At 52.4% G+C, this 16,386-nt stretch overlaps 1 protein-coding gene across 3 annotated transcripts in view; it reads right to left on the bottom strand.

Annotated features, from left to right (window-relative positions):
• Nucleotides 1–886: 886 nt before the first annotated feature.
• UBE3B (ubiquitin protein ligase E3B) overlaps nucleotides 887–16,386 on the bottom strand; it is a 57,420-nt gene continuing 41,920 nt past the window's right edge. For all 3 annotated transcript variants that reach the window (XM_070047064.1, XM_030860614.2, XM_030860615.2), the window contains exons 20-28: nucleotides 13,216–13,392; nucleotides 12,980–13,090; nucleotides 10,929–11,066; nucleotides 10,506–10,571; nucleotides 8,608–8,666; nucleotides 6,066–6,248; nucleotides 5,479–5,590; nucleotides 3,956–4,048; nucleotides 887–3,069 (exon numbers count right to left, since the gene is read on the bottom strand). In XM_070047064.1, the coding sequence (XP_069903165.1) occupies nucleotides 2,878–3,069; nucleotides 3,956–4,048; nucleotides 5,479–5,590; nucleotides 6,066–6,248; nucleotides 8,608–8,666; nucleotides 10,506–10,571; nucleotides 10,929–11,066; nucleotides 12,980–13,090; nucleotides 13,216–13,392 (1,131 nt within the window). In that variant the 3' untranslated portion in view covers nucleotides 887–2,877. The remainder of the gene's footprint in view (nucleotides 3,070–3,955; nucleotides 4,049–5,478; nucleotides 5,591–6,065; nucleotides 6,249–8,607; nucleotides 8,667–10,505; nucleotides 10,572–10,928; nucleotides 11,067–12,979; nucleotides 13,091–13,215; nucleotides 13,393–16,386) is intronic.

The raw sequence follows: 16,386 nt of genomic DNA, 5'->3' as shown, positions 1-16,386 counted from the left end.
CTGCAAGTTCTATCAGTGTATTGAATTGTCCTCATTTTAATAGTAATGGAAAACACCCCACTTGTTTTCCCTAGTTATAAAGACAAACTTTCTGTTTGCAGTACTAACTTGTAATTAAAAGCCAAAATATCACAGGATAAGGCTTTAGTTTTTTAGGTGGGTGTGCCCCACACTGGAGGCCACTGATGGATTTGGGGGACTCTGCAGAATGTTTTTCCTTTGCAGGATATAAATGCTCTGTGGGAGGGAGCCTGGCATATGCGAATTCCTCTTGGGAGCCCAGGTGGCCCAACTGGCAGGCTTTCAAGACCTCTCTCCTGATGCTCAGATCCTCAGGTGCCCCCAGGCCAGGGGAGGCAGCAAGAACTCACGGGAGGAGCTGGAAAGACTGGCAGGGTTGAGATGGGCTTTCTGCTGGGTGTAAACCTGGTCTTGTGTAACAGGAAGAGACAGGGCTGGCGTGTCCTGCAAATGCGACCCTCAGTAATGGAGGAAAGCCGAATACACCCAGATTAGCTGGAAAATCTTACTTTGAGCACTTCTGAATTATCTGGATTTTTTTCAATAAACACCTGTCACCATTTTACGTTACCGTGGAAGGCATGTAATCCAGGGTGGTGGCTGCCTCTGGGAAATGCGTGAGAAGGATGGGGAGCATGCAGGGTGCCTAAGGGGGCTTTAGCTTTACCTGAAAGGTGACACACTGTCCAGCACTGTTGACCCTGGTGAGGCAGTGAGCCTCGGCTGTCTGCTGCATCATCCTCTGTGTCTTCTTCCCGCTGTGGAAGCCTGCACGCCCTTTAAGCCCCAGATGCCCCATCCTGAGCTCTCCAGGCACTCGGTTGCAAAGTGCTCCTTCCCGACATAAAAAGCAGAACAAAGCCACTGTGTGCTGAGTACAAATTTAATAAAGCTTTTGTTGTTTTAATCCGAAGTTATCTACGAAAACAAGCTCCACCCCACAACTTTTCAGAGCCATCAAGAGCCATCGAGGTGTCTGTGAACACCACCTAGAAAAGCACAGACTCAGGGTTTCAGATAGTGCAATACTTCCAGCTGTTGAAGTTAAATGAAATGACAAACTACCCCCCCTCGTCAGAAGAACAAAGTCGATGCTGGTGCTTAGGAACCCACTCTCTCTGCATCCCACACTGGCAGACCCCTAGGAAATAAGAATCAAACCTCTTAGTGCAGGGTGACAATCTTTTAGGCACCAGCATAAATGTACCCACCTGCCCAGAGCACAACACGCACATTTAAAAGGAATTTCCCAAGGAATCAAGTGTTTAAAGATAGTGGCAAGTCCACAGAATTGGAGATTACTGACAAATCTTAATAATAATAAGAGTAATAAATTCCTATCTGTCTTTAAATTCCTTGCCGTCTCCCCATCAAGGTAAAACACGTGCTCTGTTTTGTAGAAGCCTGGGGCTCTAACACGGCCAAACGTGAGCCTGGGCAGGATGCCGGCACCTGGCTGAAACCCTCTGCCGGAGGCCATGGAGACAGGTCCTGCCCGCTTTGCCACCAACATGAAGGTTCTTTCTGGAAGGTGTTTTGCTATGTGGAAGAGAGCTGTGAGTCCTCTGCCGGCTCCTGGCCTCTAGTCTGGCTTCAATCTGGCTGGTGGGGATGCACCGGGAGTGTGGTGACGTGGGCGAGGTGGGTGGCTGTCCACACAGAACAATAACATGGCTTCTGCCTCAATTCCCTGGATCTAGAGTACAGTTCTCGTGATAAAGGTGAAGAATGACGGCAGAAGAGTGCAATGGGTTGGAAGAGAAAACAAAGTGAAAAACCCCAAACCAAAAAACCCGGAGGGCCCGTAAGTCTCCTCAGCCTCATGAGCCTCCGTCAGTGCAAAGGGCTCCCGGGTTCCCAGTGCTGAGGAAGGACGGGAAACAAGACCCAAGTTTCTTGGGACTTTTACAATCTACAGAGTAAAGCCACTGCCCAGATGGGACAGGTACCTTCAGCTGGTGTTTGTTCCTCACTAGACGACAAGTGTGGCCAACAAGCAGGGGAAAGGCAGCCGCCCTCCCCAGGAATCAGCAGGCTTCGAGTAACAGCTAGCGCCTTCTGGAAACGGAGCTGCTCTTAAGGAACGACGGGTTTTTTCTCCCAAACCCGGGATGCCAACGTGAGCGCCCAAGACGGGAGCAAGCTAGAAGGGGCTCCCTGGCAGCCCGGCTGCTGAGGACCCGGAGCATCTGAGGTGAGAATGGGCAGAGGACCGCCGCCGAGTGGAACTCGTGGCTCTGAGGTGGGAGCAGCACCCTGAGCTTCCAGTGCTCTGTGGTCTCACCGGCAGGCACCTCTGCTGCCCGGGGGCAGGTGGGCCTGGCTATCTGGAGAGAGGCTGCTGCGGACGGGACGGAGGCTGAGACTCTGCAGGGTGCATAGAGGCTTGGCGAGGCCTTACCTGAGTAAAGAGTTTTCAGAAACGGAAGGGACGCATCTCACGTTAGGTCGGCTTCATGCATTCAGGCCCACGCCCTGAAAACCACTCCGGAGCCTTGGTGTTCCTGGGACTTGTTCATGCATGGCTCGCTCAGAAAGTTAAGGAACAGAAACTCACGAAAAGACCAAATTAACAAAAAGAGAAGCCCCACTGCCATCACAGGCCTCGGCTTCAGGCTGCTGTAAAGTAGGAAAGAAGGACCAATGCTGGCGGAATCTGGAGGTTTATTTTCAACACCCCCTTCCTGTTAGTGTCACCTGGAGAGTGCTGGGTAGCTTTGTCACGTGCATCCAAAGTTCTTGAGGCCACAGGGGACGTCTTATGGCTATAGAGAGGGTCTGGGGGCCAGCGTGCCCTGGCGCGTCAGTCGTGCTCCCAGGGGAACGCCGCCTCTTGGGGCTGAGGGTGGCTGGGAGCTAGGAGAGCTCGAAGCCCGTGTTCATGCTGATGGCGTAGCGCAGCTTCTCCCGCAGGACGCTCTTCTTGCTGTAGTTGGGCAGCTTGAGCAGGTTGAAGCAGGTGGAGGAGGTGGGCAGGCGGCCACCTGGCTCCCGCTTGCGGATGGTAAAGAAGCCACGCAGGACGCTGCCCAGGGTGTCGCCAGTGTCCTGCAAGCACATCCCACAGCCTCAGGTTGGGGGGCGCCTGGGGAGAGGGCTGGACCGGCCCCCTGCGGAGGACAACCAGCCTGGAGAGGTGGGTGCACAGAAGCAAGCCTGGCTCCTGGGGTCCTGCACGGCGGAAGCCTGCATGAAGCAGCAGTTGGAAACAGGACCTCTGGTTTAACTGCTAACCATCGGTAAACCAATGTGCAAAGAGCCGGAACACTGTAAAAACGTTATGGTAACAAACTCCTTCCTGACCTTGCCAGCGCTGCGGCCTGCGACAGACCGTAACTTGGGGCAGCCTTCCTTAAGTAAGGTGGCTGAGGGTCGTCTAGTGTCACCTAAGAGGAGGGATCAGCGTGAGGGCGGTGGCATCGTGGAAGGCAGCTACACTCAGAGGCCACTGGGTTTTTGTGGGGATGAGAAACTTATAACAACGGCTACCATCTGAGCACCCACTGTGGGTCAGGCTTGTGGCACACAGAACATGATAACCCCTAGGGCGTCCACTCTCCCTCTGCAGAGGAGGGAATGAGGCCGCGTACCCAGGTGTGCACAGCCGGCAGGTGGAGGAGTTGAAGCCTGCGCTTGTCCAATTCCTGAGCCCACGTTCCAACCCCTCTCCCACACTGCTGCTCAGACCTGTACCAGCAGCTACGAAAAATGCCCCGCAGGTATTCTTCCCTGAGGGAGTAACGAGGAAGGGACCTCCAGGAGAGCTGAGGCCCCAAAGTGGCCCACCTGTGCTCCTGGCCCGAGAACCGCGACACCTCCTCACCCGGCCAAGGAGGCTGGCTGCCCGCCCTGTGGATACGACTGGACAAGCGCCCCACCCGGTAGGTGCAGCAGACCTCACCAAGAGGGGCCGGCTCTTCCCCAGCAGCGGTACCTGATCATCCGACACTTCCACACAGCGGATGGAGAAGGGAGGCTTGAGGTAGGCAAATCCCAGGAGCGGGGGCCTGGAGCAGCTGGTCACAAACTGCAACACAAAGCAGGGCCGGGAGTCAGAGTGGGCCTGGCTGACGCCGCCCTCAGGGAGAGACCACTCGACAAGAGCACCGGAGAGGGAGGAGCCGGGGGGCCCGCTAAGCGTGTCAGGGGGAGGCCTGAGCTGAGGGCCGAGGCCAGGGGCACGCAGCACACCACCAAGCGTGAGTGCTCGCTCTGCACCTGCCTTGCCGCTCGGCTTCTTCGCCACGCAGAGGATGTGCACGCGGGCCTGCTGGGTTGCCGGGCAGCCCCTGTGAGCTTGGTTCCTAATCTCCTCTCAGCACGCTAACAAAAACCAGGCCTCAGGAGCCAGCGGGGCTGAAGGCAGACCAAGGTACTGGATGCCCCAAATGGGGCCTGTGGGCAGCCAGCCTCGCTTCCTTGCTACACTCTTGGAATTCCTTGCATTTTCCAGATGGTAGCTCCTGTGTCATTTCCCAAAATGACTAGTCCTGCCTGGACAGAGGCATCTACCCACCTGGAAATCCAAGTGCTTAACCTGCACAGGGAAATCCTAAGAAACCGTTTGCTTTCTTTAGTTCAACATTAGCCCAACGCTCTCCCTTCTCCAGGGGATCTAGGGACCTGCTACTTACAACACCAAGCTGTGCTTCAAAACTCTGTGTCAGGCTGAGTGTTTAGGTCTTAAAATAAATATTACCATTTAAACAATGTCATGAATGGTAGTGAGATTCCTGAGACGATCCAAAACGTTTATGTGTCATGCTTCAGAAACGGTTTTTACAAGAAGTATTGACAAGATATATCACTATCCTAATATCCTGTATTTTCCACCGTAAAGAACGCAGCAGCGGATCCTACTTAGAAGCATTTCCACACCGTGCTGTGTCCTCTGTGAACCCCAGCTCAGCTAATCACACCACAGGTGCTGTGTGACTCGACCCGTTTGAAGGGTGAGGAAACAGACGCAGGTGAGTCTATGCCCCTCCCAGTTCAGGCTGATCAGGCCTGCTGCCCGCTGCCAGCCAGAGCTGGTCCAGGGAGGGAGGGGTGGTCAGTCTCCTGGGACAGGAGGAGGATTGGAGGGCAGGAAGAACCTTGGGGCTCTGCTATCACTATATTTAAAGAAAGTACAGTCACATTCTCTCCTGTACAACAGTTCTGTGGCTTCCCCCTGGCTCTGGGGCTGTCTGCAGCCACAGAAAAGGGCAGGCACAGGGCAAGACACTGCAGGTGTGGTGACAGGCCACCCAGAGACATAAATATGCCTGCTGTGAGGGGCACCGACCACGTGGTTAGGAGAGACCGGCTTTCCTCTTTCTAGGAGAGGGGGGTAAGCAGCTCAACAGGTTGGCAGAGATTGTTATGCCTACAAGAGGCCCTGTTGGAAAAACTGGTTCTCTTGAGAATCAACTTCTGGAATTGGCCCCCTGCACGTATAGATAACATATGAAATACCTTCAGAAACATGGCTCTCTCGTCGGGCGTGAAGTCAGAGGCCAGGATATCCCAGAGCCAGATAATGACCCTGTGACTTCCATGGAAACCACCGTAGTACACTGTGTGCTTCCTGAAAACAATGCAGACAAGGGCTCAACCACACATTCTGATGGGCGCTTACAGACAAAGACAGGCATGGAATTTAGACAAGCGGCACAGCAAACTCTGGCCAGCCTGGGTGACGACAAACTTCTGTTAAGCCAGAAGTTCGTGCCTTAGTAACCCCAGGTTCCGGAAGCTCAGTGGGTGGAGCGTTGCATTGTAGGCCCTGTTGTTTCCCAGCAGAAGCTGACAGGAGACCCTGCACCACTGTTTCCTAGGACTTTGGAGAGCCCCACGGGCCTCAAGCTCTGCTTCTGCTTCTCAGTCTCCAGGCAGACAAGGGCTTGAGCTTTTCTTCCAAAGCAACTCACCCAGAGATCAGGGAAGAGGAGTCCATCTGGAGACAGGACCCTGAAAACTCTCCAAAAGGAACCCAAAAAAGGAGCAGCTTGCTTTCTTGGAGGCCTAAGAATTTCAACCTTGCCCCTGCACTCACTCCTTACTTTAAATCTTCCAGATCGATCTCAGCATTGTCCCCGGAGATGAGTCGCTGTAGCTCAGGGGTCGAGAACATCCGGGTCCACTCAGGTTTGATGATGGAACGGAATCCACTAATGAGGGCAGCTGTCTGGTTCTTGATTTGAGTGTGCATTCGAAAGTGGGCCATCAGATGGATGTAGCTAATTCTGTTGCCAACAAGGGAAAACAACGGAAATTAACAGGACAGGGTGGGCAGTTGCTGACACGCTGAAAGATGAGTCCAGTCAGTTCTGAACCATTTTACAAAAACACAAATAGCACCAGAGCACTTCACCAGAACAACGGCGATGAGGATGACAGCCCTCCTGAACGGCCCACGGTGTGCCACTGTGAAAGCGTTAGTGTCAAGGGCGTCACCTCATGCACTCCTCGGGAAAGCCAGTGGGTCAGACGTTGGGGTAACCTCACTGTCAAGAATCAAAGTGAGGCATCTCCAGCTAAGGAGAGGGCCCTTCTTTGGACAAAGGGACTTTTATTTAACTTCATCCTTTTGGACATAAACCAATTAAGATACTGTTCAGTCCTCCAGAGAAAAACTGTTTCATGTTGAAACTTCAACCAAAACCTTGCTAGACTGGACAAGGAGTCTAGGCCATGAGAAGGTAAGGCTGCGGAAAGTTTTAACCACATGCAGCTGGCTGACGATTAGGCTTAATGAGGAAGTTGGAGCACTAACAACGGTTCCCAGCAGCCGGTCTTCCAGGTCTGCTTTCACCGACACAAGCAGTTCATCTGCAGCTGCACAGCACAGTGCAATGCTTCTGCCCAGGTGAAATCCCTTTGCACAGGCTTGCCAGCATTGCTGATTTCTTAGCAAACCATTTATTCAGATGAAAGAATGTGAGCCCAGCCCAGGTGCAACTCTCAAAATTCCAAATTAGTACAGTCCAAATAAATCTGTTTTACCCCACGATGCTCAGATCTGAGTTACTGACCTGGAAAATATGCCTATTTAAAAAAAGCTTCCAGTGGCAAGCTTGCACACTGATATACTTAAATATGATTTTTTTCTATCACTGCTATTTCTTTCATGTACTCTTTGAAGCAGGTGACTAATACTGTTCCATTTTACCAAAAGAGGGAGGGAGCCTCGGAGACTTTCCCATCGAACACCCAGGAAGTGCAAGCTCAAGTGTCTCTGCAGGAGCAGGTCCTGGTGATGTCTTTTAAGAGTCTGCAGGACTGAACGTCCTTGCCCTTACACTGGGGTTTTATGCTAAGAACACGTAAGAGTTAGTGAAATGACTTTCCACGTAGGTTTCCAGGCAGGACAGAAACCTCACTCCAACCCAGGCTGTATCAACCCACCTCCACTGGCTGCTGTACATACGGCTCCTACCATCGTCCCCGTGCCATGCCTGGCAAAACAGGGCCCATCCGAGGGTAACATATCTGATGATGGTGAGATCACTGCTCTCATTTATTAAGGGCCTCCTTTGAGCCAGACATCCTGGAAGGTACTTTACATGCATTCTCATGTGAAATCCTCTGAAGGGATGATTACAGGCACACGGTGGGCAGGCTCAGGGCCCACCCTGCTCTCTGACACCCCCAGGCAGCTTCCACCCACCCTGTGGCCTCTGTACTTTCTGTCACTCTAAGGCCCCGTGGCCAAGAGTCAAAATGGGTGTATTTCAATCATGATGAGAACTGGGTCTGCTCTCCCGACTATTCTGACAGTCTAAATAAAAGCTCCCCGAGTGCGTGGACTGACTGATCCGACCCGAGAGGGACACGATGCTTGGGGACACTGGGCTGTGAGGTGCATCTGATCCAAATGACTCACCGGGTAGGACTAAGCTCTCGCTTGTCACTGAAGAGAGTGATGCTCAGATTAACAGTTCAGATGCTCAGCTGAGCCTAGTGGCAGGAGATTGACAGACTGACAAAAGGGCCAATATCTACCCCTTGAGCCGGGTCCTACCGTTTAATTAGGTGAGTACAGGGCTGGGTGGAGACATGCATGCAGGGGCTTTGCTTTGAGGGACCATTGATGACAGATTCCTAAAAGCCTGTTATCTGTGACAAGAGCTGCTGGGCCTCAGGGTCTCCCCACGTCCAAGGACCTGCCTGCTGCATCTGACTTCATCACTGTGTCTTCTCAAGAACAGTGTTTTATACAACTGCCACACACCCTCATTCTAAAATGATCAGCCCCTCCAAGGAGTCTTTCCACCTCCGTACCCTCTGGGTTCAGGACTTCGTGCCCGACCGGCTCAGAACCCATCTGTCTGCATCTAGAACCGTCATTAAATTTCTAGGAACACCACAGCCTGGGTGCCTCTGACCTTAGAAGTGCTACTGCAAATATAAATTGTCAATTCTTATTTTGCAAATCGAATTTAATACGATTTCGGCCTATGAACTGTAACCAGTAAATTCCATTATGATGTTTATGGCCTCTTTCTACTTCAATTTATCTTAATAAATTCTCAAAGTAAGCCCAGAGAGCCAGAATGAAGTCTTTTCAAGTGGTGACCTTAAAAATCTAATTGCCATACTCACTTGTTTTCATTTGTAACAGGAATGGTCTTCCCTCCAGGAATCAGTTCATGGCAAACAAGCTGGGGGAGAGGAAGGGGAACAATTACTCAAGAGAATTCTAATGAGAAAATAAAGCTTCCTGAAGATGGAAGGGCCTGATGCCGACATCCATAATAACAACAGAGGAAGATGAGACATGTTTGGGAACAATCATTTTCACAAAAAGCCAGGGCTTAAATATCAACAAGCCGGCCCTGCATGATCAATATGACAGGTTCCTTCCCATCTGATCCTCGTACAAACGTGTGTATTAAGGCCCCGGGGTGTTGTGGAGGGGAACGTGTTAGCGACGAAGAGCACAGGAGGACAGATAAATAAATGCTGGTACAACCATACCTTGGAATACAGTGGCGCTATTAAAAAATATGATGAAAAAGTATATTTCTTGAAAAGGTGGGGGGGAAAGAGCAGATTATATAACAGCAGTCAAGGTATGCAAAAAATTATATATGTGCCCAGGGAGAAAAAACCTAAAAAGGCTCAGGCCACATGTTAACAGTGGCCCTCTCCAGGCACCAGCACTATAGGTGGTTTCCACTTTCACCTTTATGCTTTTATTGTAGCTGAATTTTTGGTTAGAAGTTTGCATTATTTTTATAGTCAGGACAGAAAATTAAGAATGTCGGGAAGAAGTCTCAAAATTAAAGATTAAAGTCTCTGATTAAAGATTCAAAAACGCTATAGAATCAACTGCTTTCCTCAACTTCAAGAAGTCCTGTGGTCGCCTAAAAATCAAAGAATGCATCATTTCAAAGCTAATTTTAATAGAAATTGTACTAACATAATATACTGTAACTCTAGAGACCTGGAAAGGAGTAACGGTGCCCTCTAGCCCCACTGCTATCAACATCTCGGGCCGGCGCCCAGGATGCTAAAGCTGGGTGGCCCTTAGGAAGGCCCAGCCAGGTGTTTCCCACAATAGGTTGCAGGGGGCTCCTGATCTGTGCACCACCATCTGGAGAATCTCTCTGTGAGGTGGTGTGCCCTCCCTGAAAGAGTTCTGTGACCAAATGAGCTGGGGAAGGTTGAGGTTAACACAACCACAGCAGGTTTCTTTCTCATGGGCTTCTTAGGGCCCTGACGTGCCAGCGTGCTCAGTGGTTCTTCAGGAGGAGGACAGGGCGTGCGGTCTAGAGGGCGTCTGGTGACACTGGTCCCAGCAAGGACTAATTCGGCAAATGGTATTTGTTGAGATAAGGAAAGTGTGGCTCAGGGAGACTGAGTGACCTCGCTGAGGCCCTGGGAAGTCGGCCCTGTACTACGAGCTCCAGAGCGGCCCTAACACCACATGCACACTGGGGCTCATGCAGGGGTCCGGGGATGCAAATGGAGGGACTGGGAGCCCTGCAAGGGAAATCAGGACAGAGAAAGTCCGGGGGAAGCCCCTCTGCTGCCCCAACTTCAAGGGTCTTTTTTCCCGGCTCTGCTCTCCATGCCGAGGAGGAGCAAGGACAGGGCTCTGTTAGAGGCACACCCTGTCAGGTGGTTCCTTCCCCATGTCTCAGTCATGATCCTCTGGAACAGCTAATCCTCACCATGGTAACGAAAGGCAGTGTACAAAGTAGGAGTCACAGCTTCCATCAGAAATGACCCCAAAGTGCCCTGGAAGCAGAGCAGGGTCTCGGTGGGAGCTCTCTGGGTGGCGAGCAGGCCAAGGCCAGGTCAGCTGGGAAGGGGAGGGGAGCGCCCTCCCTCCTGGCAGGGTGGCAAAGGGGCTGGGGAGGCAGAGGAGAAGGGTGGACAGACAGACAGACACAGCCCCAGTCTGTGGGTCTCCTGGGGAAAACACCCAGACTAGGGCAGGTCTTAGGAAGCCAAAGTGGGGAGGGGGAACAAGGTTCAGCCAGAGGCCCACCTACCTGACCCATGACATCCTCATCATATGACAGTGTCAGGCCCAAGTCAGCAATGTCCCCATCGTACCGCTAAAGCAACAGAGAAAGGGACAATGTAGGGGCCAAGGAGTGCTACATCCTTGAAGGTTTTAACACTCCCCGCCTATGACATCGGCTTGGGCAGCTACCACTGTGGCTGCCGTACAACTTGAAACAAAGGAAAAGGCCACTCGTCACCTGGAGGAAGGAGGCTGTGAGCATCAGTCCCGGGAGGAAGTGCTCAGGCAGGGACACGAGGCCCTGCAGTGGCTAAGGAGTGTGCCACTTCACCACAGCAGGAAATCCCACTCCACCCCACGACGACGGGGTAGAGCTGAACCCCACGGGGCGTCACTTGGCTGAGTTCACACCGGCACTCAGCTAAGCCATGCCGCCTTCCACACTGACCTTAATGGAAGTGAGGTTTTTATAGAACTCGGAATCCAGAGAAGGCAGTTCATCCACAGAGCTGTAGAAGACACTGTGGTGGTGCCCGAGCAGCTGGCTCAGGAAGAAGGATGCAAAGGGCACGTCCACCACAATTCCCTGCCAGAGAGGAGACAGGAGCTGCCACCTGCTGCCCAGCAGCCCGTCTCGGTGATCTCATCCAGGGCGGCTCGGGCTACAGATGGGGCTCCGAGGGTGCCAATGACATCTCTAGACTTCCTAAATTTTCAATCTGGAGAGCGATACATCCCTACCACCTAAACACAGTCGAGCGCCTCCTGGGGACATTACCACATAGTGGTTAAGGGCCCAGGCTTTGCAGCGGCACAGCTCAGGGATCGCACCTCAGCTCCGCTGCTGCTGGACCGCGGGGCATTGGCTTTATCATCTGTAAACGGGGACCAGAAGAGCCTCAGTTTTAAGGGTTAAACGAACAAGGTGGGGGAAGTTTCCAGGAGGAAGGGATAGCTGGGCAGGAGGCCTTTAGTACAAGGCGCACAGGTGCCCTCCAGGGCTGGAACACAGGTCTGTCTGGCCCCAGCACGGGGTGTGAAGGAGGGGGTGAGCGAGAAGGCCAGGGAGGCAAACAGGGCAGATCAGGAAGAGCTCATAAGCCTCCTGGAGTCTGGTTTCTATCCAGAGGGCAGCAGGGAGCCCTGGGAGGGCTCTCCGCACGGGTACTTCCTGTGGGGAGTGGCCTGGAGGCAGGGACACAGCCCCGAAGCCCTTGCACAACGCCAGGAACTTCAGACAGACTGTACTGGGTGGAGAGAGGTGTGCGGGCTGGAGAGACTGAGAAGGGAGAGCCAATCAAACCCCACAACGGGCCTGTCCTGAGGACGAGTGTGAAGTGAGTTAACACAGGCCACTCCTCATCAGGACCCAGGAGGTCCTTATTGCCAGAGAGGGAGGAGACGGAGACTAGGCCCAGGAAGTGGGGGAGGACATTTACAAAGCGAGGAAGTGGTGTTTTTCAGCTGGCCCAGCCTCTCCTGGGTCTCATCACAGCTACACGCTCAAAGGAAAAACACGGCATATGCCCAGGCAGGGGCTCATGGTTTTTTTTTTTGTTTTTTTCGTTTTGTTTTGTTTGTAAAAAAGAGGAATCAACTGAGAAATTGTCTCCATTTTGCAGATGTGGAAACAGAAGCACAGAGAATGAGCCCAGGCCACCCAACCAGTCCAGGGCAGGAGGAGGCCTGGAGGGTGCTTGGACTCACATGGGGCACCTGACATCATCACAGCAAGGGCTGAGGCCGTGGACCGGGGCTGTTTACACAGAGAGAATGATGGACTAGAGAGTATGTTCACCCCACATGACCTCCTCTCTCAGCCTGGCCCGCTATAGCTTCTTTGCCTCTGGAAGGCATCCTGGCCTCCCTGGGCTTTGTGATGGGTGTGACACGAGCACTGCTCAGGTGGCGGCCGCTGGGGGTGAGGCAGGCTGGGGAGGGACTGGTCTCCTGTGGCTCTGGAGTCCACTGTGAGGCCACAGGGACAGGCTGCTGATGAGCTGAAGCTGGAGCGTTACTTCCTTCCTGGGGAGCAGGATCCTCAGGGCAGGGGGTAAAGCGCCACCTGGAAGCAGTCCTGCCAGTTGGTGGGCTCTCAGGGGAGAGGGACCAGGAGCTGGGAGGGCTCGCCCAGAGCCTGCAGAAGGCCACACCACCCCGGCCCCATGACACCGGGAGCAGAAGCTCAGACACCCTTCCTCCTAATAACAGTGAGGATGGCAGCTCCGACTTCCCCCGTGACCAGCTGCCAGCCACCGTGGGAGATGTTTACCTGTATTACCTCATTTACCACCTGCAGCAACCCAATAACGTAGCTCTACTATCCCCGCTTCACTGACAAGAACACGGTTGGTGCTGGTTCCCGTCCCTCTCTCCTCACCTTTATCCTTGTGACAGGCAGTTGCCACTATGTACCTGATCACTTACATGTATACGAAGCCCACAGTACTTAGAACATTTTATTTTCCATTCCTGTTCACTGGTTCTTAACGTGCCTACCTCATACACAGCTTTCCCCAGCATCTTGCCCACAAACTCAAACAGCTGCAGGTAATTCTCATGAATGTAGGACGTGGGCGAAGGGTAGAGTCTCTCGTCCCCACTGGTCGTCTGCAAGGCAAAAGGACGGGTAGGGACAGGGAAGTTAAATGCCTTGCAACAAGCAAGGCCTTCACTTCTCATCTGTCACCTCGAATCTGGCTGCCGTCAACCACGCTCTCGTGCCCTTTAAATACCTTGAACAGGTTGAGCGCTGGGTCAAACACCCTCTTGATGATCTCTTCTAAGAACTCCTTGAAAACACCGTCTTGATCAATCCCTGCCTCGTCCACCCCGAGGTCATTGACAAACTTCACGCGGATGACGCCCTTCATGGCGTGCTGGGAGAGCTGCCGAAGTTGCTCGTAGCCGTCCTGCCAAGGGCAGAATTACCGCCCATTAGGAAGCCAAGGCCCTCTGCATAATTCAGGGCTCCCTCCTCAAAGCTCCCTCTCCTCTGTGGGAAGCATTCCCAGTGTAATTACTAAATGTGTCAGGACGCACGGGTGCATGACGAGAGCCAGCAGTTTTCACCTGCTTCTAGACGACAGCCTGTTAAAAGAAAAACTCATTCTGGGGATGTGACTTTACCACTCTTTGGCAAGGGGAGGCTGCCCTCAGGAGGATGCAGAGCAAGGAGATGGAGAGATCAGACAAGATGAGTCACGACAAGCTCTCGGTCATCAGACAGGACGGAAGACGCTGAGACAAGATGAAAGCTGTAAGATGAAAAATCAGAGGAGCCCCCCACCACTCAACTCCTGGTACCTTTCCCCAGATCATGAAAGGCTGTGAGTCATGCTGGAAAATTCAGGTTATATCCTGAGGGCGCTGGGGAGCCACAGAAGAGTTTAGGCAGAGAGTCACATGGCTGGCTTTCTGTCTTAGGAAGATTTTTCTGTTGGAAGCAAAGCAGAGGGATGGCAGGGAGCAGGGAGATGGGTGCCAGGAGTGCCGCTGGGCCTGGAGGAGGGCAGAAGCGGTGGGAAGAGAGGCCTCAGCACCTCCGGCTTGCGGTCAGCTCCCTTGAGACACACAGCCACTGGGTATGTCTCGCTGTCCAGAAAGCTAGGACATGACTCTGGAGCTCTCCTGCTAAATCATCGTGCACGGTCTATCTCTTGATTCTGATCTGTCGAGGCCTTCCTGGCTCCAGAGCCTGTCCTCAAATGTATTCCTGGCAGGTGGGTGCTGACGGGCAAGCTGCTTAGGCTTTCATTTCAGAGCAGTGATTATAAAAAACCATGCTTAGAACACGATAGGGCCCAGGGGGGAGTACTTTGGCCCAGCCTGAGAGGCCCCATAACCAGGGTCAAACCGATGTCTTTAGATACTGTCACAGAACAGGTTACAAATCAGCTGCCATGTCCTATTGTGGCCACCCCACGTTCCTCCCCTCAGGCACAAGTGCAGTGCTCTCAGATGCTCTGCTGACATCAGACAGGCCATCTCCACAGCACCCACTCACCTGCCAGTCTGGCTCCTTGTCACAAAGCAAATGAGGCCAGTATGGCAAGACCCGTTTTGGGGAACGCTTGCTGCCTTCCTGCCGATCGTGTTTTCCTTGTGCTCACCTACTGATGCAAAGGCCTGTGCCATGGTGGCTACCCATCTTATTTAGGAGTTAGGTTCCAAAGTTAGTGAGCAGGGAAAAAAACTACCTCTGAAGTCCCCTAAGTCACCTGAAGGAATAAGAACACGGTTTTGAATGCACAATCCTGAAAAGTACTTTTTTATGCACATGAAATATGAAAATCATTAAGTTAGACAAAAAGGAGAGAAAAACAGGGAGTCACCAGGCAGCTGCTGCAGCATTTCAATCATTCTGCCTAAATGTAAGGTAATTATCTTGGCACTGAGTGGGGACGGGGAGAGAATTCTAACATGTCCCTGCCTGCAGGACTTCCTCCATTCTGCTTTAAAATGATGGCTCCCTAACCTTAGCATGTGTTAGGAGGTGTGTCAGAGTCATGCAGATTAAACGAGATGGTCCATGTGAAAGTTCTTAGCAAGTGGTCAAACTCATGGCAGGTGCTCCAGGAATGTTTGCTGGACTCAAATCTCAGTTTTGCTGGGTCAGCCCCACTTTAGCCTCCCCTTGAAACACTGTAGAGAGGAATTTGCTGCCCACCTCCTCTGACATACTTCCTATTGCACCCCACTGCCCTCTCTGGAGAATTCTATATCTGTGCCCCAGGGGAAGGTGAAAGGGGGACTGGGCGTTCCTCTTCTTTTCTGCATCTCAAAGAGCAGATGCACAGAACACTGAAGGGGAATGGGAGAACTGGCTTCCAGGCCCAGCTCTGTCACTGACACCTGAGTGACCTTGAATTCCTCTGGCCTCAGTCCTGCCTTTGACGGGGTGAGGGGAAAGGGATGAGCAAGGGTGTGTCCACAGCTCCTTCTAGTTCTGCAGTGCTGGTGTTCTGGCCCCCGTTCACCCCTGTGAGGAGAGGCCTTCCTGCAGGACTTTGGACCATCACCTGGAAGCCTAATACACAAGCCTCACCTTCAGTACAAACCATAAACAAGGGGACAGAATAAAGGCCCAGGATATCATGGGTCAAACATCGGCTTTTTGATGCCCCCTTGTGTCCTAATCAAGCAAAGGTGACTGGGCTCTCAAGTTCTGATACCCAAACCACTGAATCGTGAGAACTGGGGTAACTGAATCAATGACCCTCTCTCCTTCCTAATTCAGTACGAACACCAGTGATCAATTTCATGACAGGATCTATCCCAATGGAACGTAAAGAGGAAAATGGACTTTGCCTAAAATCTAAGACAGAAATCCCTCCTTTGACGTCCCTGAGGGATGTGTTTAAACAAGCTGGCCCAGGGTAAGCGGGTGTCTGGTAAATCTCCCAGTGACACTTGAGGAGGGTGTCGGGGATTCTGTCACTCTCAGGAGACACCACAGTTTCCACCACCCAGACTCCCCGTTGTGCTGGCCACATGGGAGTGGGTATGACGGACGGTGGGATGGAGGAGTTTAAGAGACAGGAAAGGTGCATCTGGGTCCAACAAAGAAAGTGCTGGAGAAGTGAGTTCCTACAACACAGCTGGGCCTTTTTTCCTTTGAGTCAAAGCAGAGGTTGCAAACTGGTGGCCAGCAGGTTGAATTTGATAGGCAGACAGGTGTTATCTGACCTTCCAGGTACTTTACAAAACCTGACTAGTTCACAACACAAAGGATCTGTGGATTTCACACAAAACCCTAAATTTTGGTCCTTTCTTAACAAGCCGGAGCATTATAGAGCCCAAATCTCCACAAGGCAATACTCAGGTGGCCTCTTTTAGAGGCATGTGCTCTCCACCAGCCCCAACACTGAGGCTGGTTGTCAGTTGTCATTTATCAACTCACTTGT

The sequence above is a fragment of the Globicephala melas genome, chromosome 13 (assembly GCF_963455315.2).
Source record: "Globicephala melas chromosome 13, mGloMel1.2, whole genome shotgun sequence".
Classification (NCBI taxonomy): domain Eukaryota; kingdom Metazoa; phylum Chordata; class Mammalia; order Artiodactyla; family Delphinidae; genus Globicephala; species Globicephala melas.
The sequence above is the reverse complement of the archived record's forward strand: the minus strand, read 5'-3'. Positions and strand labels throughout refer to the sequence as shown.